At 41.2% G+C, this 18,003-nt stretch overlaps 1 protein-coding gene across 6 annotated transcripts in view; it reads right to left on the bottom strand.

Annotated features, from left to right (window-relative positions):
• LOC123774796 (proton-coupled zinc antiporter SLC30A2) overlaps positions 1 to 18,003 on the bottom strand; it is a 106,091-nt gene that overhangs the window by 13,618 nt on the left and 74,470 nt on the right. For 5 of the 6 annotated variants that reach the window (XM_069310762.1, XM_045769410.2, XM_069310763.1 and 2 more), the window contains one exon: positions 1,881 to 2,027. In XM_069310762.1, the coding sequence (XP_069166863.1) occupies positions 1,881 to 2,027 (147 nt within the window). Of the gene's footprint in view, positions 1 to 1,880; positions 2,028 to 4,451; positions 4,838 to 18,003 lie in introns of those variants that run through there. The other variant, XM_045769408.2, reaches the window with a different exon arrangement.

The raw sequence follows: 18,003 nt of genomic DNA, 5'->3' as shown, positions 1-18,003 counted from the left end.
AACTATTTAAGAATACAGTACAATGTACTGGGTACTCTATATTAATGGCAATACCTGTACTGCAAAACCTTATACATTTAATCTTTTCAAATTTATCAGGAAAAACAAAATACATGTACTATATAAAGAGTTTATGAACAACTCTTTTGCCATAAAATTTTTTCATCCAACACATTATCTTTGCCCCAAAAAATATAATTTCTCAGATGAATGGAAAGACAGTCAGTAAGAGACACCTGTAATGTCTTTAGTGATTAAAATGAAACTAAATACTGTACAGTATATACAAATTATCAAATAATGCTTTGTGCTCTATTTCTGAGAATAATTACATTTATCGGCAATGGGAAGTTTGGACTTGTGTTTATCGAGGTCCCCCTGGGTCAACTAATGACCTTCCCCAGGATGCTACCTTGAGGTTACCTTGAGGTGCTTCCGGGGCTTAGCGTCCCCGCGGCCCGGTCGTCGACCAGGCCTCCTGGTTGCCGGACTGATCAACCAGGCTGTTGGACGTGGCTGCTCGCAGCCTGACGTATGAGTCACAGCCTGGTTGATCAGGTATCCTGATCAACTATTAGGCAAACAAGAGGCATCAGGTGAAATGAAACATGCCCAACCATTTCTGTCCTGCCTGGGGATCGAATCCAGGATCCCTGATTATGAATCAAGTATGTAGGCTACTGTGCTACAAAACCCATATGATATCAGTCCCTGTATATTTTACAAAACTCATTCCCACCAGGGCAAAACACAACAATTGTACAACCACCATATTCATGGACCAACCAGGCTGTAGTGGATATATGGGCCTGCAGGCTGCTCCAAGCAACAGCTTGTTGGACAAAGTTATCACAAATCAAGCCTGGCCTTAGGCCAGGCTCAGGCAGTAGCAAAACTCCCAGAACCCTCTCCAGGTATGCCTGATGTTCTGACCTAACTTTTCCAGGGGATCCAGATTTTTATATTACTATTCCTAGAGCCACTTCTATTTTCTACTTACAAATATTTATTATATTCTCAACATGTCTCAACAATTGTAAAGTACAGTATTAATGGAAAGTTATTACGATGGCAACTCTTGTGCGCATTAAATATCTAATTACAGTAAATGATAAGAGTGGATAACGTAATTTTCACACATTTTTTTGGAACCAATATTTATTAGCAAAATAATTGTGCAATACCTGTACAGGGCATGAATTATCTGGCTGGCATCCACTATCAATATCAGATAGCAGATATCAACAAATGCCCATATGCAACTTTCCTTTGTAACCATATTTGTTGCTCATGGCATTAAAAACTATGTACAATATTTATTTTATCTTTTACTTTACCATATTTATAATAAATAGTAGAGAGAGGGTTGATTATATACATAAACAAGCAAAATATTCATGGCTTTCTGTGTGTGTGTTTAGGTAGAGAGCGGGTCTGGCCTGGCCTCAGGCCGGGTTTGGGGAGTAGAAGAACTCCCAGAACCCTATGAAACAGGTATCAAGTCAGTAGCTAGCATCAATGACACACATGTACTCTAACTTTTGGGTTTTATGCATTACTGCACATATCAAGCATTATGAACTTTCATTATGTATACAGCTGTATATTGAATTTGTGGCTGGATAGTGGAGAGCATTAATTATTAATTGATAGTTGTTTTCTAAAGAATAAAGTGAAAACACACTTTTTGAAGCCTCCAAATCTTAACCATATTTTTCCCCAAATACATTTATAATTAATTTGTATGATGTATATGGGAATATAACACCCCAGCAAATCAAGAGCTCCCTACACATTATAATTTGTACTCAGAATATCAAATATAATTTAAGTGCTAGTAAACTGCTATGATATACACGCATAATTATTCATAAACCTACCATGAATATTGTTGTAAGGCCACATGCCACAAAGAGCTTCTTCATGGCTTGCCGGGATGCTCGGGAACCAAGTCGAGGAGCATGACAGTGGTCAGAGTTATTGCTTGATGGAAGACTTCTTTGTCCTCCTTCAACTTCATTTCCATCCTATAATTATAAGGAAATACTAGTGAGAAAAATTAAAACAACTCTGCATTACCAATATGGTAAGTAAAGTAAGCTCATTTAATTTATAAAACACTTTTAAAGACATGATAAAAACCTAATCTAAAACAAAACTTACATAATTGCAAAATGAAATTCTGCTTATGTCAATAATAAGCAAGAGGACAAACAATTGGAAAGAAATAACTCTATCCCAGTATGACTGTAAAAGTACTGTATAACACAATGGAACTTGTGCATATCTATGAGTCCTATAGTAAAGAAGTTTACATTCTTGCATCACATTCAGGGAGCCTGGGTTCAAACTTTAAGTATCTGAAAATTAGGCAATGGTAGAGGGGTGGCATCCTGGGATTGGTCAGTAGTTAGCCTAGGGGGACCTCGATATTAAGTTTAAGTACTGTACAGGCTTCCTGTCCCCAGACAACAGGAATTAACACTCGGGATGTCTATACATGAAGGAGTTGGATTCACCGTGGATTTCACCGAAATTTGGTTTCCCTTAATCAAGGACAGAATCTATATAAAAGTAACCTGTTAGGGTTATCAAGGTCCCCCCCTAAGCTCAACTACTGATATTCCCTAGGATGCAACCCATAACATTGCCTAACTCCCAGGTATCTACTAAATGCTAGGTGAACAAGGGTATCAAGTGAATGGAAAAGTTACTCGAATGCTTCTGCCCTACTACAGGAATTGAACCCGGGATCTTTTGGCTGTGACCCGTCTTAACATTACCATTGAGTCCCAGGATCCTATTTAATTACAGAAAATCTTTTCATCATAAAGTTGAGAAAAATAAAAGCAGTGAGTCAGTTGCCAACTCTGCTATACCTATCATAATCTAATAAAAGTGCATGAGCCCCAAAAATAAAATAAGGAAGACCAGCATCTCGGAAGGGAATCGTGAATAAATAAAATAAATAAAAATAAAAAAAATGGAAAAGGTGGGGGTGGGGTCAATAGCTTGGAAGAGTCAAAGATTTGTGGGGTGATAAAGCCTCCTTTAGAAATTTGGGCCGAGACCATCTCGTAATGGAAGCTCCCGGGAGGTAGCGAGGCATAAAAAATCTATGATAGTCCTATGATATTCATATTAGAAAAATACAATGAGATACTGTACTGTATAAACAAACTTCAATATACATGGAAATTAAAATACTGTACCAGTAAACACAATCTTTTTATTAGATACACAGCATAGAACATGTACATTTAAATACTGTATTTATTAGAAAAAACTGTACTTAAACAGGCATTTTTATCAGTTGGTGATTTATACAGCTTAAGATTACTTTAATTTATGCTGGTTACTGATAAGATTACAATTACACTAATCCCTCACATTTAAACCTACACATTTCTGCTGTATTTACCTTTCCATAATATATGAAAAATACTACATTACTTTGTATAGTATTACAAAGTAATACTTTGTAAAGTAATCCATTTATCAATTTGCAAAATTTCACTAAGCCCATCAATTCATTAATTACTACACACACTACCTTGAGGTTACCTTGAGGCGTTTCCAGGGCTTAGCATCCCCGCGGCCCGGTCGTCGACCAGGCCTCCTATATAACTATACTATAATCTAGATGTTATTTCACATGTTGCAAACTTACAGTACTTTGGATTTATTTAAAGAACTATTTCATGGGGTTAATTATTATTAAAAATTTAGCTAAAATTTCACATAGAATACATTCAATAATTTAAATATTTTGTACTTAAAAGAAAATAGTAATAATTAAGTCTTAATAGCTGTGTATTAATCTATATAAAAATAAGCATGATTATAAATCAAGTTTGGAAAACCAATGAAGGACATGAAATTTTAACTTGAAAAATAATAAGCAGAGCAGTTAAGAGTATTGCCAGCTGCTAAATTCCCAATGCAGTTCAGAGGATTTTGTTGTGCAGTTGGTTCACAACTAAAAGGTACAGAGTTCGATTCTCATTGTAGTACAGGAATGTTTGGGAACATTTCCTTTCACCTGCCGCTTCTATTCCTTTAGTAGGAAATAGTTGCCAGGAAGTTTGTTACTTTTATTGGCTGCATTTTTCTGGACAATTTAGTACAGGATTGGGTAGGCCAGATTAAGCTAGACCAGGCTAAGCTAGACAAAGGTTAGGCCTAAATCTAAAGTTTCTTTCAAATACTATACGAGTAAGCCATATAGCTCCAAACATTGGTTGTATGTAAATATTTACCTACTCTTATTTTCCGTTTAGTAAATAGATACAATGGGGTAATTCAGAGTTACTTTCTTGTAAGATGAACCTATCTGCCAGCAATACTCTGAGCAGTGAATATTATCAGCCCGTGAACTTAACCGTTATAGCTAGTAAATGAGAAAATAATATGCCTTTTAATAAGCAGACTGTAGCCCACAGGAGACTTACATGGAGGAGAGGCACATCATCAGTGTCATTCTGGGAAAGGTCTCTCTCACCCACAAAAAAAACCGTATTCGCATCCCTTGGTTGACACCGGTCGCTACTTCCAATACTAATATTGTCACCTGTCACATACGAGCTGGACAGGAAGCTGGTGGAAATTGTCCGACAGCGAGTACAGAATGTGGGTTTCACATCCTCAACCATCACATCATCTATGAGAGAGATTCGAGGCGTCACATCATCTAGGAGTTTATCATCAAGGATTCCATCGCAATCCATAGCATTTGTAGCCTCAGAATCCCCCGGGAATGTGTTGATAATGCCCTGTCTCCTGTCCATGTTTACACTTCCCAGGTGACTATAAGCGAGAGAAATGTGAAAGTGGGTGGATAGAACGGAGGCGGCGGAGCAGCATCCACACCCCCACCTATCACCCGCAGACTCCTCAACCCCTTCCTGCTTCCCCGCACTGATCCTCTATTGTCATTCAACTCCATCCCATCCCATTCAGCAGCACGATAACCTCCTAAAAATGCCTTCTAACCATCCATCACACTCAAACCCAAGATGCAATTCATATAGCTGCAGCTCAATTAATGATAAGGGGGCCGATAAGGTATCTGGGTGTTATCTAAGAGACGGTCATAAAGAGCGAGGTGGGGAGGAGGAGTGCGCACGCCCCCACACACTCCGCCATATTGGATCCCAGCGTTGCACACGGCACTCAAGGTAAGTTGATCGCGGGGCATTCAGATTTTACAGCCCACCTGGGCCCAAAGCTGCCGTGACATGACCACCAGAGGCCACACTGGGCCTTGGTTGACCCGTGTGCTCGCCTTAAAATGGCTCGCTCGACGCGTTCCCGCGTCAGAGAGCTCAGGGCTCGGGGATTTGCCTGGGCGAGACGAGGAGTGACGCCAGTTTTTAAGTGGATTTATTGCACGTTTAAAGTCCCACGCGGCAATTCCGGGTCGCGGACTGTTGGTCAGGGAACGAGCGTCACCTTATGAGAGGTGGTGGGGGGCGTGTTAAGCCGTGTGGAGGCTGGTCACCGCCAGCAACACCGTCTAGGTGTACCGGAGCGGCGCGGCCCCCCACCCCCTTCCCTCCTCCCCGATCAGCTGTTTCTCCCGGGAAATCTTGCTTTACGGCGGGAACATACGTACATATTATGGTGTTTTAGCTCCGTTCTCTTTCCCCTTTCTCCGTGACTCGTTATATATCTTTTTTGTTTTGTTTCCCCCTTCCCATCGTTGTACTTTGTATATAATATTATATATAAATTATTATATAATATATAATTACACATACATACATACATACATATACGGGTGCTGATTTGGGAAACGTGTTGGTGTTTTGAGCGAGTGCTTGCCATTCTTATAGATGATTGCATGCGCCGCTGGGAGGCACGTGGTGCCAAACGGCTCGGCCACTTCCTTATCGGGCTGCAAAAAGCGATGCCACCACCACCACCACCTTGTCGCTCAAGTTTCATACTCACTATGTAGGCCTCGTGTAGGCCTACATATAGCTCCGCTTCAAGCTGGCTTAACACACTGTCATTGCCTGCTGCAACTAGATTAATGATAAATAATTTTTATTTAATATAAAACACGATACAGTGGTTGAATAATTGTTACATAAAATGCATGTTTAATAAGCTATTAGTATGTAAAGCGCATTGAAATTGAGCTGCTACAGATACAGGCCTATATGGTCTTTTTTTTTTTGTGTAAGTTTTGACCCGAGGGGCGAGTTTATTGGGCAGCACTACTCATCCTGTGAGTGGACACTGCCATAGCAGCATTTAGTATCAATGATGCAGATTTTCCACCCCCAAAATTACAATGGCCATCAATTACTATCTATAATTATCACCCTTGTTATTGTTCCGGACATCAAGGTCTCTGTCTCTAACCAGGCCTCCTGCTTAGTGGACAACTAGACTTGAGATAAGTGTGTTTGCAACGTGCAACCCGTCCTCAGACAAAGTTCATTCTATCCAGTGGTCGACCCCAAAGACGCATTCATCAATTTTAACCTCTTCATTCAAAACAGAACTTTTCTCAAATATAAATGAATATTTTATATTACCATATTATGCATATATAGGTACTGGTTAGGTTAGGTGTTTTAAGTTTTGTTGGCGATTATTTGTATTTGTAGTACGTGGGTGAAGCATTTACAGCGTTGGGGTTCGAACAAAATTCGTCAGTGAAACACTTGTTCCGGAAGTGCTCGAACGAAATCAGTTGAATCGTGTGTAAACCGTTTTTCATTCATAAACGGGGCTTGGCGGGTGGATGGAATCACTTTTGGGTCTTTGTTTGGAGGACGGGCTGAGCATTTATAGCTTTGTAGTTCGAACAAAAGTCGTCAGCGAAAAACTTGTTACGGAAGTGTTCGGACATCATCAGTTGTGAGTCGTGTATAAACCGTTTTTCATTCATCAACAGGGGATTTGGCTTTTGTATAAGAATGAATTTTGGGCCTTTGTTTAAAGGACGGGCTACCACCTGGGCGAGGCGGTAGAGCGACGGGCTCGCTTCATGCAGATCACCATTCAATCCCCGACCAAGTGGTTGGGCACCATTCCCTCTCCCCGTCCCATCCCAAATCCTTATCCTGATCCCTTCCAAGGGCTATATAGATGTAGCGGCTTGGCGTTTTTTCCTGATAGGTTCCTTGCCCAATTGGGTAAGAGTTTAGGAGGGGGCCATCACGTTTCTGTTGCGACTTTGACTACTCATTGTTTTCTGTGTGGTGGGGGCCGGCGCCTGCCCCACCAAACATTTGCCTACCAGTGCAGCCAGTTCTCCCGAGCGTTCAAAAGGTCGCTAAACTGTTTTACTAAATTGCCTGAACCTAACCATACCTTATAAGGATTCACGAACAGAAAACGAGACCACGTTAATTTCGCGAGCCGCCACCGTTTTTAGTACATCAGCTTTTGGCCTTTGGGGACTTTTATACGTCAACATGCGATGTACTATTTAGGATAACGAGTTGCTCCAGAACCCCACCATGACCCGCCTGACATCACATCTGTCCAAAGTACCAACCAGAAAATGGGAAAACTATATTTTTTACCCCCTGTAGTCCCAAAGTGATTAGTGTGGCAGGCTTCTAGACTTGCCGCTGAATAGGAATGCTCGAAGGCTGTATAGAGGCCCAGTGGGTAAAGTCGCGTCACGCGTTTCCGGTGGTCCACCCAGGCAGAGCAGGTGTCTGACGTCCGCTCGTCAAGGTTGAACTAGACTCCCCATGTCATAATGGGGAAGGTTGTGTAACTATTGTGAGAAATAGGAACGTCCCACTCTAAACCCATGTTTATCCGGGGGTTATGTAGACGTAGTGACTTATGTGATTGGCACTTGGACTCATTATTGTGTGATGTTTGTGTTATCGGTCTATAGTTTTTATACGTTCGCTTTACTACACCCTTTGTGGTGTGGCGAGATCTCCACCGTTTTAAATGTTTGGGATAATAAACAATATCTAGGTTTATGGAGGGAGGGGGAGGGAGGGAGGTAATTATCAGGGGAAAAGCGCCAAGCCATTACGACTATATAGCACTTAGAAGGGGTCAGGATATAGATTAGGGATGGGACGCCGGGAAGGAATGGTGCTCAACCACTTGGACTGTCGGGGATTGAACGCCGACCTGCGTGCAGCAAGACCGTCGCTCTACTGTCCAGGCCAAGTGGTTGGACGTGGGGGGGATGAGCATATAAACAGCTGTAGCTCTTCTCTCGAGACAGCAACTTATCATACTGATAACAATAAAATTATACACATTTTAATTGAAAGTAATTTCTTATAACGTTTAGTTGCATTCTACTCCTTAAGGCACAATTGTAACATTGTGCCTTCTTGGGATTCGGAGAAGCTTTGGGATCCTAGTGAGGGCAGTAGCACACTCTAGGTTGCAATTCTTTTGATCATGTGGTGGCACAGTTGACTAAGGCGCATCAGGAAATATCCCGTGAATAGGTTCAAACCCCCTCATCACGGCCCTTGTGGATTTGTTTAACTTTTTCACGTTTTCCTGCTGTAGTCTACCGCCGTACACTGGACGAGTGTTGGAAGAATGATAAATGTACCTTTAACAATAAATTTAATTGCATGAAGTCCACTAGGGTACAGTTTCGAACCCATCATGTGACTAACACTTTCACAGGATGGATGTGGGCTAAGTTATAATATTGTAAATCCGAAGAATTTTGAAACTTTTATACGATTATAGGTTAACATGTCAACCAAACTCTTGAACCAAAAGTGACTTAATACTAGTACAACTCTTCCAATCACTATGGACAATTAATTTACTAGTTAATTTTCGTGAATACTGGAGCTTGTATGAACTCTGGCTTTTCCGTGTGCTTGCATTCGTTATCTAGTGTCTGGATGAGAAATGATATCAGCTGATAGCAATATGCTGGGAATGTCAGTGTGTTATGTTTGTTGTTGCAACACTGATACAATTTACCAAATAACTTATTAACCATATTTTTTTGGAGAAGAGTATAATTGTGTGTGTGTTAAGACGTATTTTTCCTGACCACGTATGATCAAGAAGCCACATGTTGTTGTGAGTGTAACTCTGCAAAATAAGTCACGGGTGTGTTGCCATTGAGGCAAATAACTTGAAAACAAGATATACAGATGCACATGTAAAGACAATCAGGTGTTAAGCTGGCTGGCCCTGCTTTGCATGGACCAGTACCCCTATTGCAGAGTACCTATTATAAAATCTATTTTCCCGGTATTTTATGGAGAGTTTGTTTTGGACAGAATTCATGTGCCATTCTCATTAAAGCTTCACTGCACTTTGTTAAAGTAGAAGGGTGAATGGTGGACCAACCGACCACATGCTTTTCGGACGCACTGATACTGAATGAATAATCTTTGTTTACATCCTAATAATCTAGGGGGGGGGGAATTTAACAGTACTTTGTATTCACTGGTATGAGAAGTTCAGATACTCTTTATGAATTTGAAGATTAGTGTTGATGGTGCATAGTTATTTAGATGGTGTTGACTGGCACCAGGCCGGGCTCGGAGAGTAAAAGAACTCTACTCTCTGCAGGTATGGAAGATGTAGAGATTGATTGCGATGAGGTACCCTCTGATGTTGAAGTGCACCACTCCTGCACTGCATTATCAACACTTTGCGCCTTATCTCGACTCGCTGTCTTTCAATTACGCATGGCTTTATCACTAATAGAAAAAATAAAGATGATAGATTTAGCCTTAATAAGGTTTGAAAGCCTAGATGCTCACTATTCAGGGCGCACAACACTTGCTTTAGTAGCTCGACATGGAGCAGGTATGTTCCTAAATTTTGCGGATACAGGTGTAGTATACAGGCACATTTCAAAATCAACGAGAATGAACGCTCTCATGCCTCGTGACTAATTAAAACAATGGGACATGGGCTAAAGACGTCACATCGTCTGCCCGAAACGCTTTGCGTAATAGTGGCTTTAGGCATTGTATGTACTAGTTCTATCTATAAATCCATCAACTTTTGTATCTTACCTTGTATGTATGTACCTTACCTGAATAAAAATTTATTTATTATTATTTATTTACATTGGTAGGTGACGCCCAGTTCGGTCACTTAGCAAACTACGCCCAAGCCCTTTATTGTACATTTTTAATTTAGACCGCACTCTCACCTCACTACTTTATAACTAATTTTATTCAGATAAACCCAAAACGAATAACTGGCAAACTTAGTAGATGACGGACGTCGTGCCAACAAACAAATAGTTGATTTTAATGTACTGAATTTGCCGTTCATGCTGTTAATTACATGGCAACACATTGTAAAGTGCCAAGAATGACAAAGCACAGGCGTGAATGTTACCAGTATTCACGCCTGTGCTTTGTCATTCTTGGCATACTGGTAACACCACATCTTACTTGGTTGGAATGTTTGCAAGCCTGTCTGGGATACTTTTTTGTTATATACTCTCGAAGAATATTGTTTTTGTTACTATCATGAGCTCTTATGAAATTATAATTTCCATAGTCCCCGTGGCGGAATGGTGAAATACTCGCCCGGCGCTTCGCGAGCGATTTGGCCCGAGTTTGTATCCTGGCCGGGGAGGATTGACTAGGCGCCAATCCTTAATTGTAACGCCTCTGTTTACCCAGCAGTGAGTGGGTACCTGGGTTGTTAAACGATTTGGCGGAACGTATTCCAGGGAAAATTAAGATTAGGGGACTTGCCTGAAATGCTATGCGTGCTAGTAGCCTTACAAGAATGTAAGTACCTGTGTATTTAAAAAATTATGTTTAAGTCACCGGGCGCCCTTACATAGGTACTCTCCCATCAAAAGTGTACTGTACAACTTTTCACTTAAGGTGTTAAGCAGTTGAATAAATGTTTAGGCTTCAAGGTGAAACATTGCTTCCCCTGGTTTTCTTTTTACATTATTCCATGTTTGGTCGTCTTTCCCGTCTTGGAACTTGCCCAAGTGTAGAGCAGATGGTTGGGCAACGTGTTTGCCAGTTAATATGCTACCTAAGACTCCTGTAATCTGCATCGGGTGATGACTTGAGTTTTGCAGTGTAATATTACACACAATTGAAAACTTTTATTTTTCACTGCTACGAACACGCGACTGATAATGTTTACAAAACAATGCTTGGTTGAACAGAGGTGCTGACGAGGATGCAGTGTGTTGAGAAACACTAACAATAAAATCCGCGTGTGTTGTGCCGATGATGGCCGATACGTCTGCAAGTTGCGCATTCGATACTGTGATTAGTAATCAGAAATACTATATACAAATATATTATCACTTAATACTATATTTTATCGGCGAGATATTGCTTATAATTCACCAATATCGCATATTTGCTATTCATGATGTCTAATGAATTTTGTTTTTGTCCGATTTTATTCAATTAATAATTTTAATTAACCAGTTTGAAATACTGTTCTTGTAACGATTGTGACATTGTATTGAGTTGTACATAATATAGGACGTAGAAAAAAAAACCTTATGACTGCAATTGTGTATATATTAAGTTTCCCCAAATAGCCACTTAGAACACTAACTCTTCTCTAGTGTCATTCATGACTACTCTGTTCTACAACATTCACCCCACATTACTCACCCGTCCCTGCATCATTACTCACCCGTCCCTGCATCATTACTCACCCGTCCCTGCATCATTACTCACCCGTACCTGCATCATTACTCACTCGTACCCGTCCCAGCACCATTCCGAATTCCAATAGAACTTCCCTCGCATCATTCCCACTCTACGGCAGTTTTCGCAGCGTTCCTCCCTTTAATTCGTGGAAATGCATATATTATGACAAAGGTAAATTGGCTGAACTGTAAGAGCCTTCTGATGGCTATCTATCAGTGACAGCCGAGAGCTTCGCCTAGCTTGTTTTTGCTCGGCTTCGTAGCTCTTTGTACCTCGTAGATTTCTAAATCTCGTAGCTTTCGAGTTGTCGTACTTACCCTTAACGTTGTGGGCTAAGGTGTCTTCTACGTCTTTGAGCGCCTTTAACTTGATCATCCGTTCGAAATACGAGCGCTTATTTAAGAAGATTCTTTGACTTGTAGATTACGAAAATACCGTTGATGATGAAAAAAAAAAAATCAGAACTGCCTCTGCCGTTCAAGATTACATTGCTAGGGGGAGTAAACATGGGTTATCTATTGAAGGGCGTAGTGAAGGGTTTGGGGGTGAGCGTCATATCAGTGTTAAGTCATTTGAGCTTTCGGTCGCGATTACCAAACACTTTTCCACTAAAGTCAGTAGGCTATTGATGGAGTGGTTGTGTCCCACACCTTACCAGCCCCTCCCCCCACCCAGAGGGATTTAAATCACTTTTAAATTTGTTTTCATTTGCACTAGGAACAGAGGTACACAGTAAATCCGAAAGGTCATTAAACCCTATATAAGCAACCCGTCCTTCTAACAGAACTTTGACACATTTAAGAAGGAAATTCGAGCAGACATCGAAGAGCAGACAGAGCAGACTACAGACATCGGGGAACTAGGATTAGGAAACCAATCCTCTTGTAACACCCGGACATTTCCCCCTAAACAGTTCCTGTGGCACTCAGCTGTGAGCAACGCGTGTACCCCATCAATTCACCGGTCTGACCAGCCCTTATGGATTGGATTGGATCGGTGTGCCCACAGGCCCCGTCCCTCACGATCTCCAGTTTCAGCTATTGATACTGATAATGGCTCCAAAGAACCTCCACTACGGGCTCACCATAGCCCGTGCTACATGGCAATTTTATTCCAGTAGCTGAATCTAAAAACCTCCACCACCTAATAAAGCGTAGCATTTTGACGCAAATTTACCCAAGTACCAAAAATCGTCGCACTAGAAAATGGTAGCGGTTCTCTTTTTTTTGTTTTGGGTTCTCTGGTAGGTTACACTTTAATACAATAGTTTCTTGACGTTGGGAAACCTTAGGAAGACGGGCTATACAAGGCCATAATATTGAACTACGCTGTTGCAAATATTGATTTTATCTTGCCTCATCAGATATTAGTAAACAAAAAGATCATAACCTGGTATGCAAGTTTTATTCCACCACATTGTTTCAATATTTTGCTCATTGACGCATGAGGTTGTGATTTAATGCTGCAGTAAGCTACAACAGCGAATACCATTGTTTTTAAATATACAAGAATGTCTTTGTTTTGTAATGCAACGAGCAGTTACGCCTTTTGTTTTTATAATCTAGCTGGATAATAACTCTGCCAGTCCTTTCGAGCGTTCCCAACGTCACTGAAGAGTTGTACTAAGGTGCCTGAACCTAGCCAACCCGAGGACCCACGAACAAAAAATGGGACATCACGTCAATTTCGTGAGCCGATCCCCTCATTGTTTGTACATCAGGTTTTGTCCTCAGGTAAAGTATACGCCAAAATGCGGTGTGCTATTTTAGGAGAACGGGTAAGCTGTGCGTGGCTCACAATCGACTTTAGAATGGTCCAGGACGGACCGAAACGTCGTCCCTTCACCTTCTAGTGTGTGGTCTGGTCAATCCTGTAGGGGGCTGCTGCTAGTCATGGCTTTGAAGTGAAACATTTGTTGATTTGTAAAGAACATGGTGCTTTTATTGGCGATTATTGAAGGGGTTCATTTTGGCGGTTGCTGAAAGGGTTCGCTTTGGCGGTTGCTGAAAGGGTTCGCTTTGGCGGTTGCTGAAAGGGTTCGCTTTGGCGGTTGCTGAAAGGGTTCGCTTTGGCGGTTGCTGAAAGGGTTCGCTTTGGCGGTTGCTGAAAGGGTTCGCTTTGGCGGTTGTTGAAACAACCCGTCCTTGCACCATTACCTCAGGGTGCAAGGAACCATTACTGTCGTTCATATTTATTCCCCATTATTGGGGACAGAAAGCCTGTCAGGCCTCTCGATGTCTTAGCCAAGGGTGAGGCTTTCCGCGCCCCCCCCCCTACCACCCCACGGTACTTTGAAGTGACGAGCACATCATCAACTGCGTCTCACCAGTGTGACACAGGATGCTCTCAGCAACAGTCGACTGACTCCAAAGTGTTTCTCCCTGCTTGGCAAAGCAGACGGCTGCGGGTTGACTGCACAAACTACTGCACAATGTTAGTCAATGTTCTGCAGTCTATGGCCGAGTCTCGTGAGGGCTTAATATGATCTTCATATTGATATCGGAATCATAACTTTTGCCCATGTGGCAATACAAGAGCTAGAATATGGTGGCACAGATGTAGCAGGTGGTCATTGATGCACCTGTGTAGGGAGGAACACCTGAATTACTCTACATATATAATATATATATATATATATATATATATATATATATATATATATATATATATATATATATATATATATATATATATATATATATATATATATATGTCGTACCTAGTAGCCAGAACTCACTTCTCAGCCTACTATTCAAGGCCCGATTTGCCTAATAAGCCAAGTTTTCCTGAATTAATATATTTACTATAATTTTTTTCTTATGAAATGATAAAGCTACCCTTTTCACTGTGTATGAGGTCAATTTTTTTTTATTGGAGTTAAAATTAACGTAGATATATGACCGAACCTAACCAACCCTACCTAACCTAACCTAACCTATATATATAGGTAAGGTTAGGTTAGGTAGCCAGAAAAAGCTAGGTTAGGTTAGGTTAGGTAGGTTAGGTAGACGAAAAAACATTAATTCATGAAAACTTGGCTTATTAGGCAAATCGGGCCTTGCATAGTAGGCTGAGAAGTGAGTTCTGGCTACTAGGTACGACATATATATATATATATATATATATATTTTTTTTTTTTTGGGTGAAACCAGACCTTGCGAGCAGGCTGATTAATAAACAGCCATCTCTTAGTCGAAAAATACCGTAATGATAAAGGCTATGCAAATTAACGGGTAATTACAATAAAAATTAAGTAGCCAGAAATAAAGTAGCCTAGCCTAAATTTCCTGGTTTCACGGTGGATGATCTTCATTCAATCATACAGGTCAAAATCAAGGTTACACCGTGACTACTGCGCTGTTATAAAATACACTCCGTCATTATCATCGACACAACACTATCACAACCTTTTTACCGCCTTTTAATTAATTTTAATTTTTGCCCCAAATGGCGAGTTTATTGGGCAGAGATATTCATCCTGTGAGTGGACATTCCGCATAGCAGCATGTACAACGCCCCTCAATAGGAAGAAAGACCGCTGGGTTGTTCATCCTGTCACTTGTACCTAGACTCAGCTGGGACTTGCTTAACCGTCTCAAGTGAACAGCGTATCAAACAAGATTACGTTATTATCAAACCCAAAAACCTTTAGGGATTACAAAATCCTAAAGTTACGTTATTTTCCGTGTGCAAAGTGGGGGGAATCTTTTAAGAACTGTATCACTATTTGACAAATGGTGTTTTCCTAACTCAAAGTGGGGTTCATTATTGTACACATTTCTAATGTTTCTTGGACCACTATCTGAGAGATTGTGCCCATCTAAGTGGTGTCTGTCACTCTCACCACAGATTCTGCAACGCCACTGCTCAGCTGTTGTTTCCAGCCCGAATATCCATGGATATTTGTATTCAAAACGAATTCTCGCTATTACAGAGTCTCTCCCGCGACCACCTCCCCTTTGTCCATAATGACTGAAGCTGCACCCAGCTGCACCCACATTATACCAGCGTACAGATTCACCGATTTAATCTTTAATCCCCCTTTCCTCAATTATCTTGTCACGGTGACGTTGCTTGATAATACCTCTTAACTTGTAGAAGAGACTTCGGTAGTATTCAATCTAGTCTCCTTCAGCGTCTTCGACAGCCAGCACATTAAAAAAGCACATCTGCTTCTTCATTTCCACAGACTCCAACCCGGGAGAGAATCCACAGGAATTTGACCACATTTCCCTGATTCGTTAATACCTTTAGAGCTCCCTAGATTTTAGCGTCTATCTTTTCTGTCTTGTTCGGCACATACTGGAGGGCCAAGTACCAAATCTACACAGTAAAATAACAACGTACTGGAGTGAACGATATGGAAGAAAATGCAGAATACAACCAGTGAAGAGCAGAGGTGCCATAGGCACAATTAGAGAACACTGTATAAACATCAGAGGTCCGCGGTTGTTCAACACCCTCCCAGCGAGCATAAGAAATATTGCCGGAACAACCGTGGACATCTTCAAGAGGAAACTAGATTGTTTCCTCCAAGGAGTGTCGGACCAACCGGGCTGTGGTGGGTATGTGGGCCTGCGGGCCACTCCAAGCAACAGCCTAGTGGACCAAACTCTCACAAATCAAGCCTGGCCTCGGGGCGGGCTTGGGGAATAGAAGAACTCCCAGAACCTCATCAACCAGGTACATTTAAAGTAGGATAGAGTAAAACAAAATCGCTTCATCCCACTTTACGGCAGCCTGTTCTCATTACTCCGCCTATGCTCACATGGCACAGTTTAATTTTGCTGTGAAACTATTTTCAAACTTGTTGTGATCCACCTAATCGCCTCAGTACCAAAGTTTGGGCATTAAGGTTTAAACTGCATTACACGCTCGACAACTATGGCCACATGGGACGTTTGTTGTACAAATAATAACCTTGTCTACACTCTAGTATCATCTAGTGTGTGTGTGTGTGTGTGTGTGTGTGTGTGTGTGTGTGTGTGTAATATTATATATGACAATGTCAGACCATGGAAGAGAATTGACACTGGAATTTCCTTAAGTACTTTCGTATATTTTAGTTACCACTGTGCCAATAGAACCCCACCTCCCTCCTCCAAACATTTTGTTCCCACTATCCACTATCCCACAGTTATGGTACCAATGTGGATGGATCTCGCATCTTTAGTTCCTGGTAACTGGGTTGTGGCAAGGGAAGAGGGGCTCCACAGTTGTAATTGCATGGTTGTTTCGTATAGATTTTACTATTATGGTCGGTCACGGAATCGCCAGTATGAAAGGTCAGAAGCCTGCGTAGAGTTGCCTGGCGGAAACCCGACACACACTGCATGATGCTCACAGGTAATAATATACTTCATTCAGCTAATTTGTTTCCGAAAATTGACAGGAATCTGAGCATTCTTTGTGACCTTTTTGGCCCAAACATTTCAAGATTACATAAGAAAAAAGGTAACTGCAGAAGGCCTATTGGCCCATACGAGGCAGCTCCTATTTATAACCACCCAATCCCACTCATACATGTCCAACCCACGCTTGAAACAATCAAGGGACCCCTCCTCTTACGTAACGTGCATGCTGTTTACTATCGGTTAATACTGCATGGTAATATTGTTTCTTCGGCGTAGCGTAAAGTACCATGCATCTCGTGCCTCCGTGGGATTTAATATTGTGTGGTGTCTTTGCGTCGTGGGTTACGGGCCAGAACTTAGGAAAAAATGACATTAAGAAATCCAGTTTAAATAGCTAATACTATCAGATAACCTTCATCTAAATCCATTGTTGAGAATTGCCCGAAACGCTTTGCGTAATAGTGGCTTTAGGCATTGATGAATTTATAGATAGAGCTAGTACATACAATGTTTGTATCTCGCCTTGTATGTACTTTACCTGAATAAACATTTGACTTTTTTTTATATGATATCTTGTTCCATCATATAAGCGAGCCTGGGGCCAGATTCACGAAAGCACTTACGCAAGCACTTACGAACGTGTACATCTTTTCTCAATCTTTGACGGCTTTGGTTACATTTATTAATTAAACAGTTTACAAGCATGAAAACTTCCCATTCAACTGTTGTTATTGTTATAAACATCCTCCTGGTGCTTCGGAGCTCATTAAATGTTTAATAATTGGAAACAAAGCCGCCAAAGATTGAGAAAAGATGTACACGTTCGTAAGTGCTTGCGTAAGTGCTTTCGTGAATCTGGCCCCTGGTCCTTAACCGCGAAGACAAACAACGTTAAGGCGCAACAAAGGCATCTTTCCACGCGAAGATAAGCTTAGCCTGGACTTAATTTGCACAAGCTTTACCTGGACTTAACATTTGGTACAAGGTCGCTGTACCTCTGCCTCTTAACAGACTCCATGTCGTGCGTA

The sequence above is a fragment of the Procambarus clarkii genome, chromosome 68 (genome assembly GCF_040958095.1).
Source record: "Procambarus clarkii isolate CNS0578487 chromosome 68, FALCON_Pclarkii_2.0, whole genome shotgun sequence".
Taxonomy (NCBI): Eukaryota; Metazoa; Arthropoda; class Malacostraca; order Decapoda; family Cambaridae; genus Procambarus; species Procambarus clarkii.
This window is presented reverse-complemented; position numbering and strand designations above follow the sequence as displayed.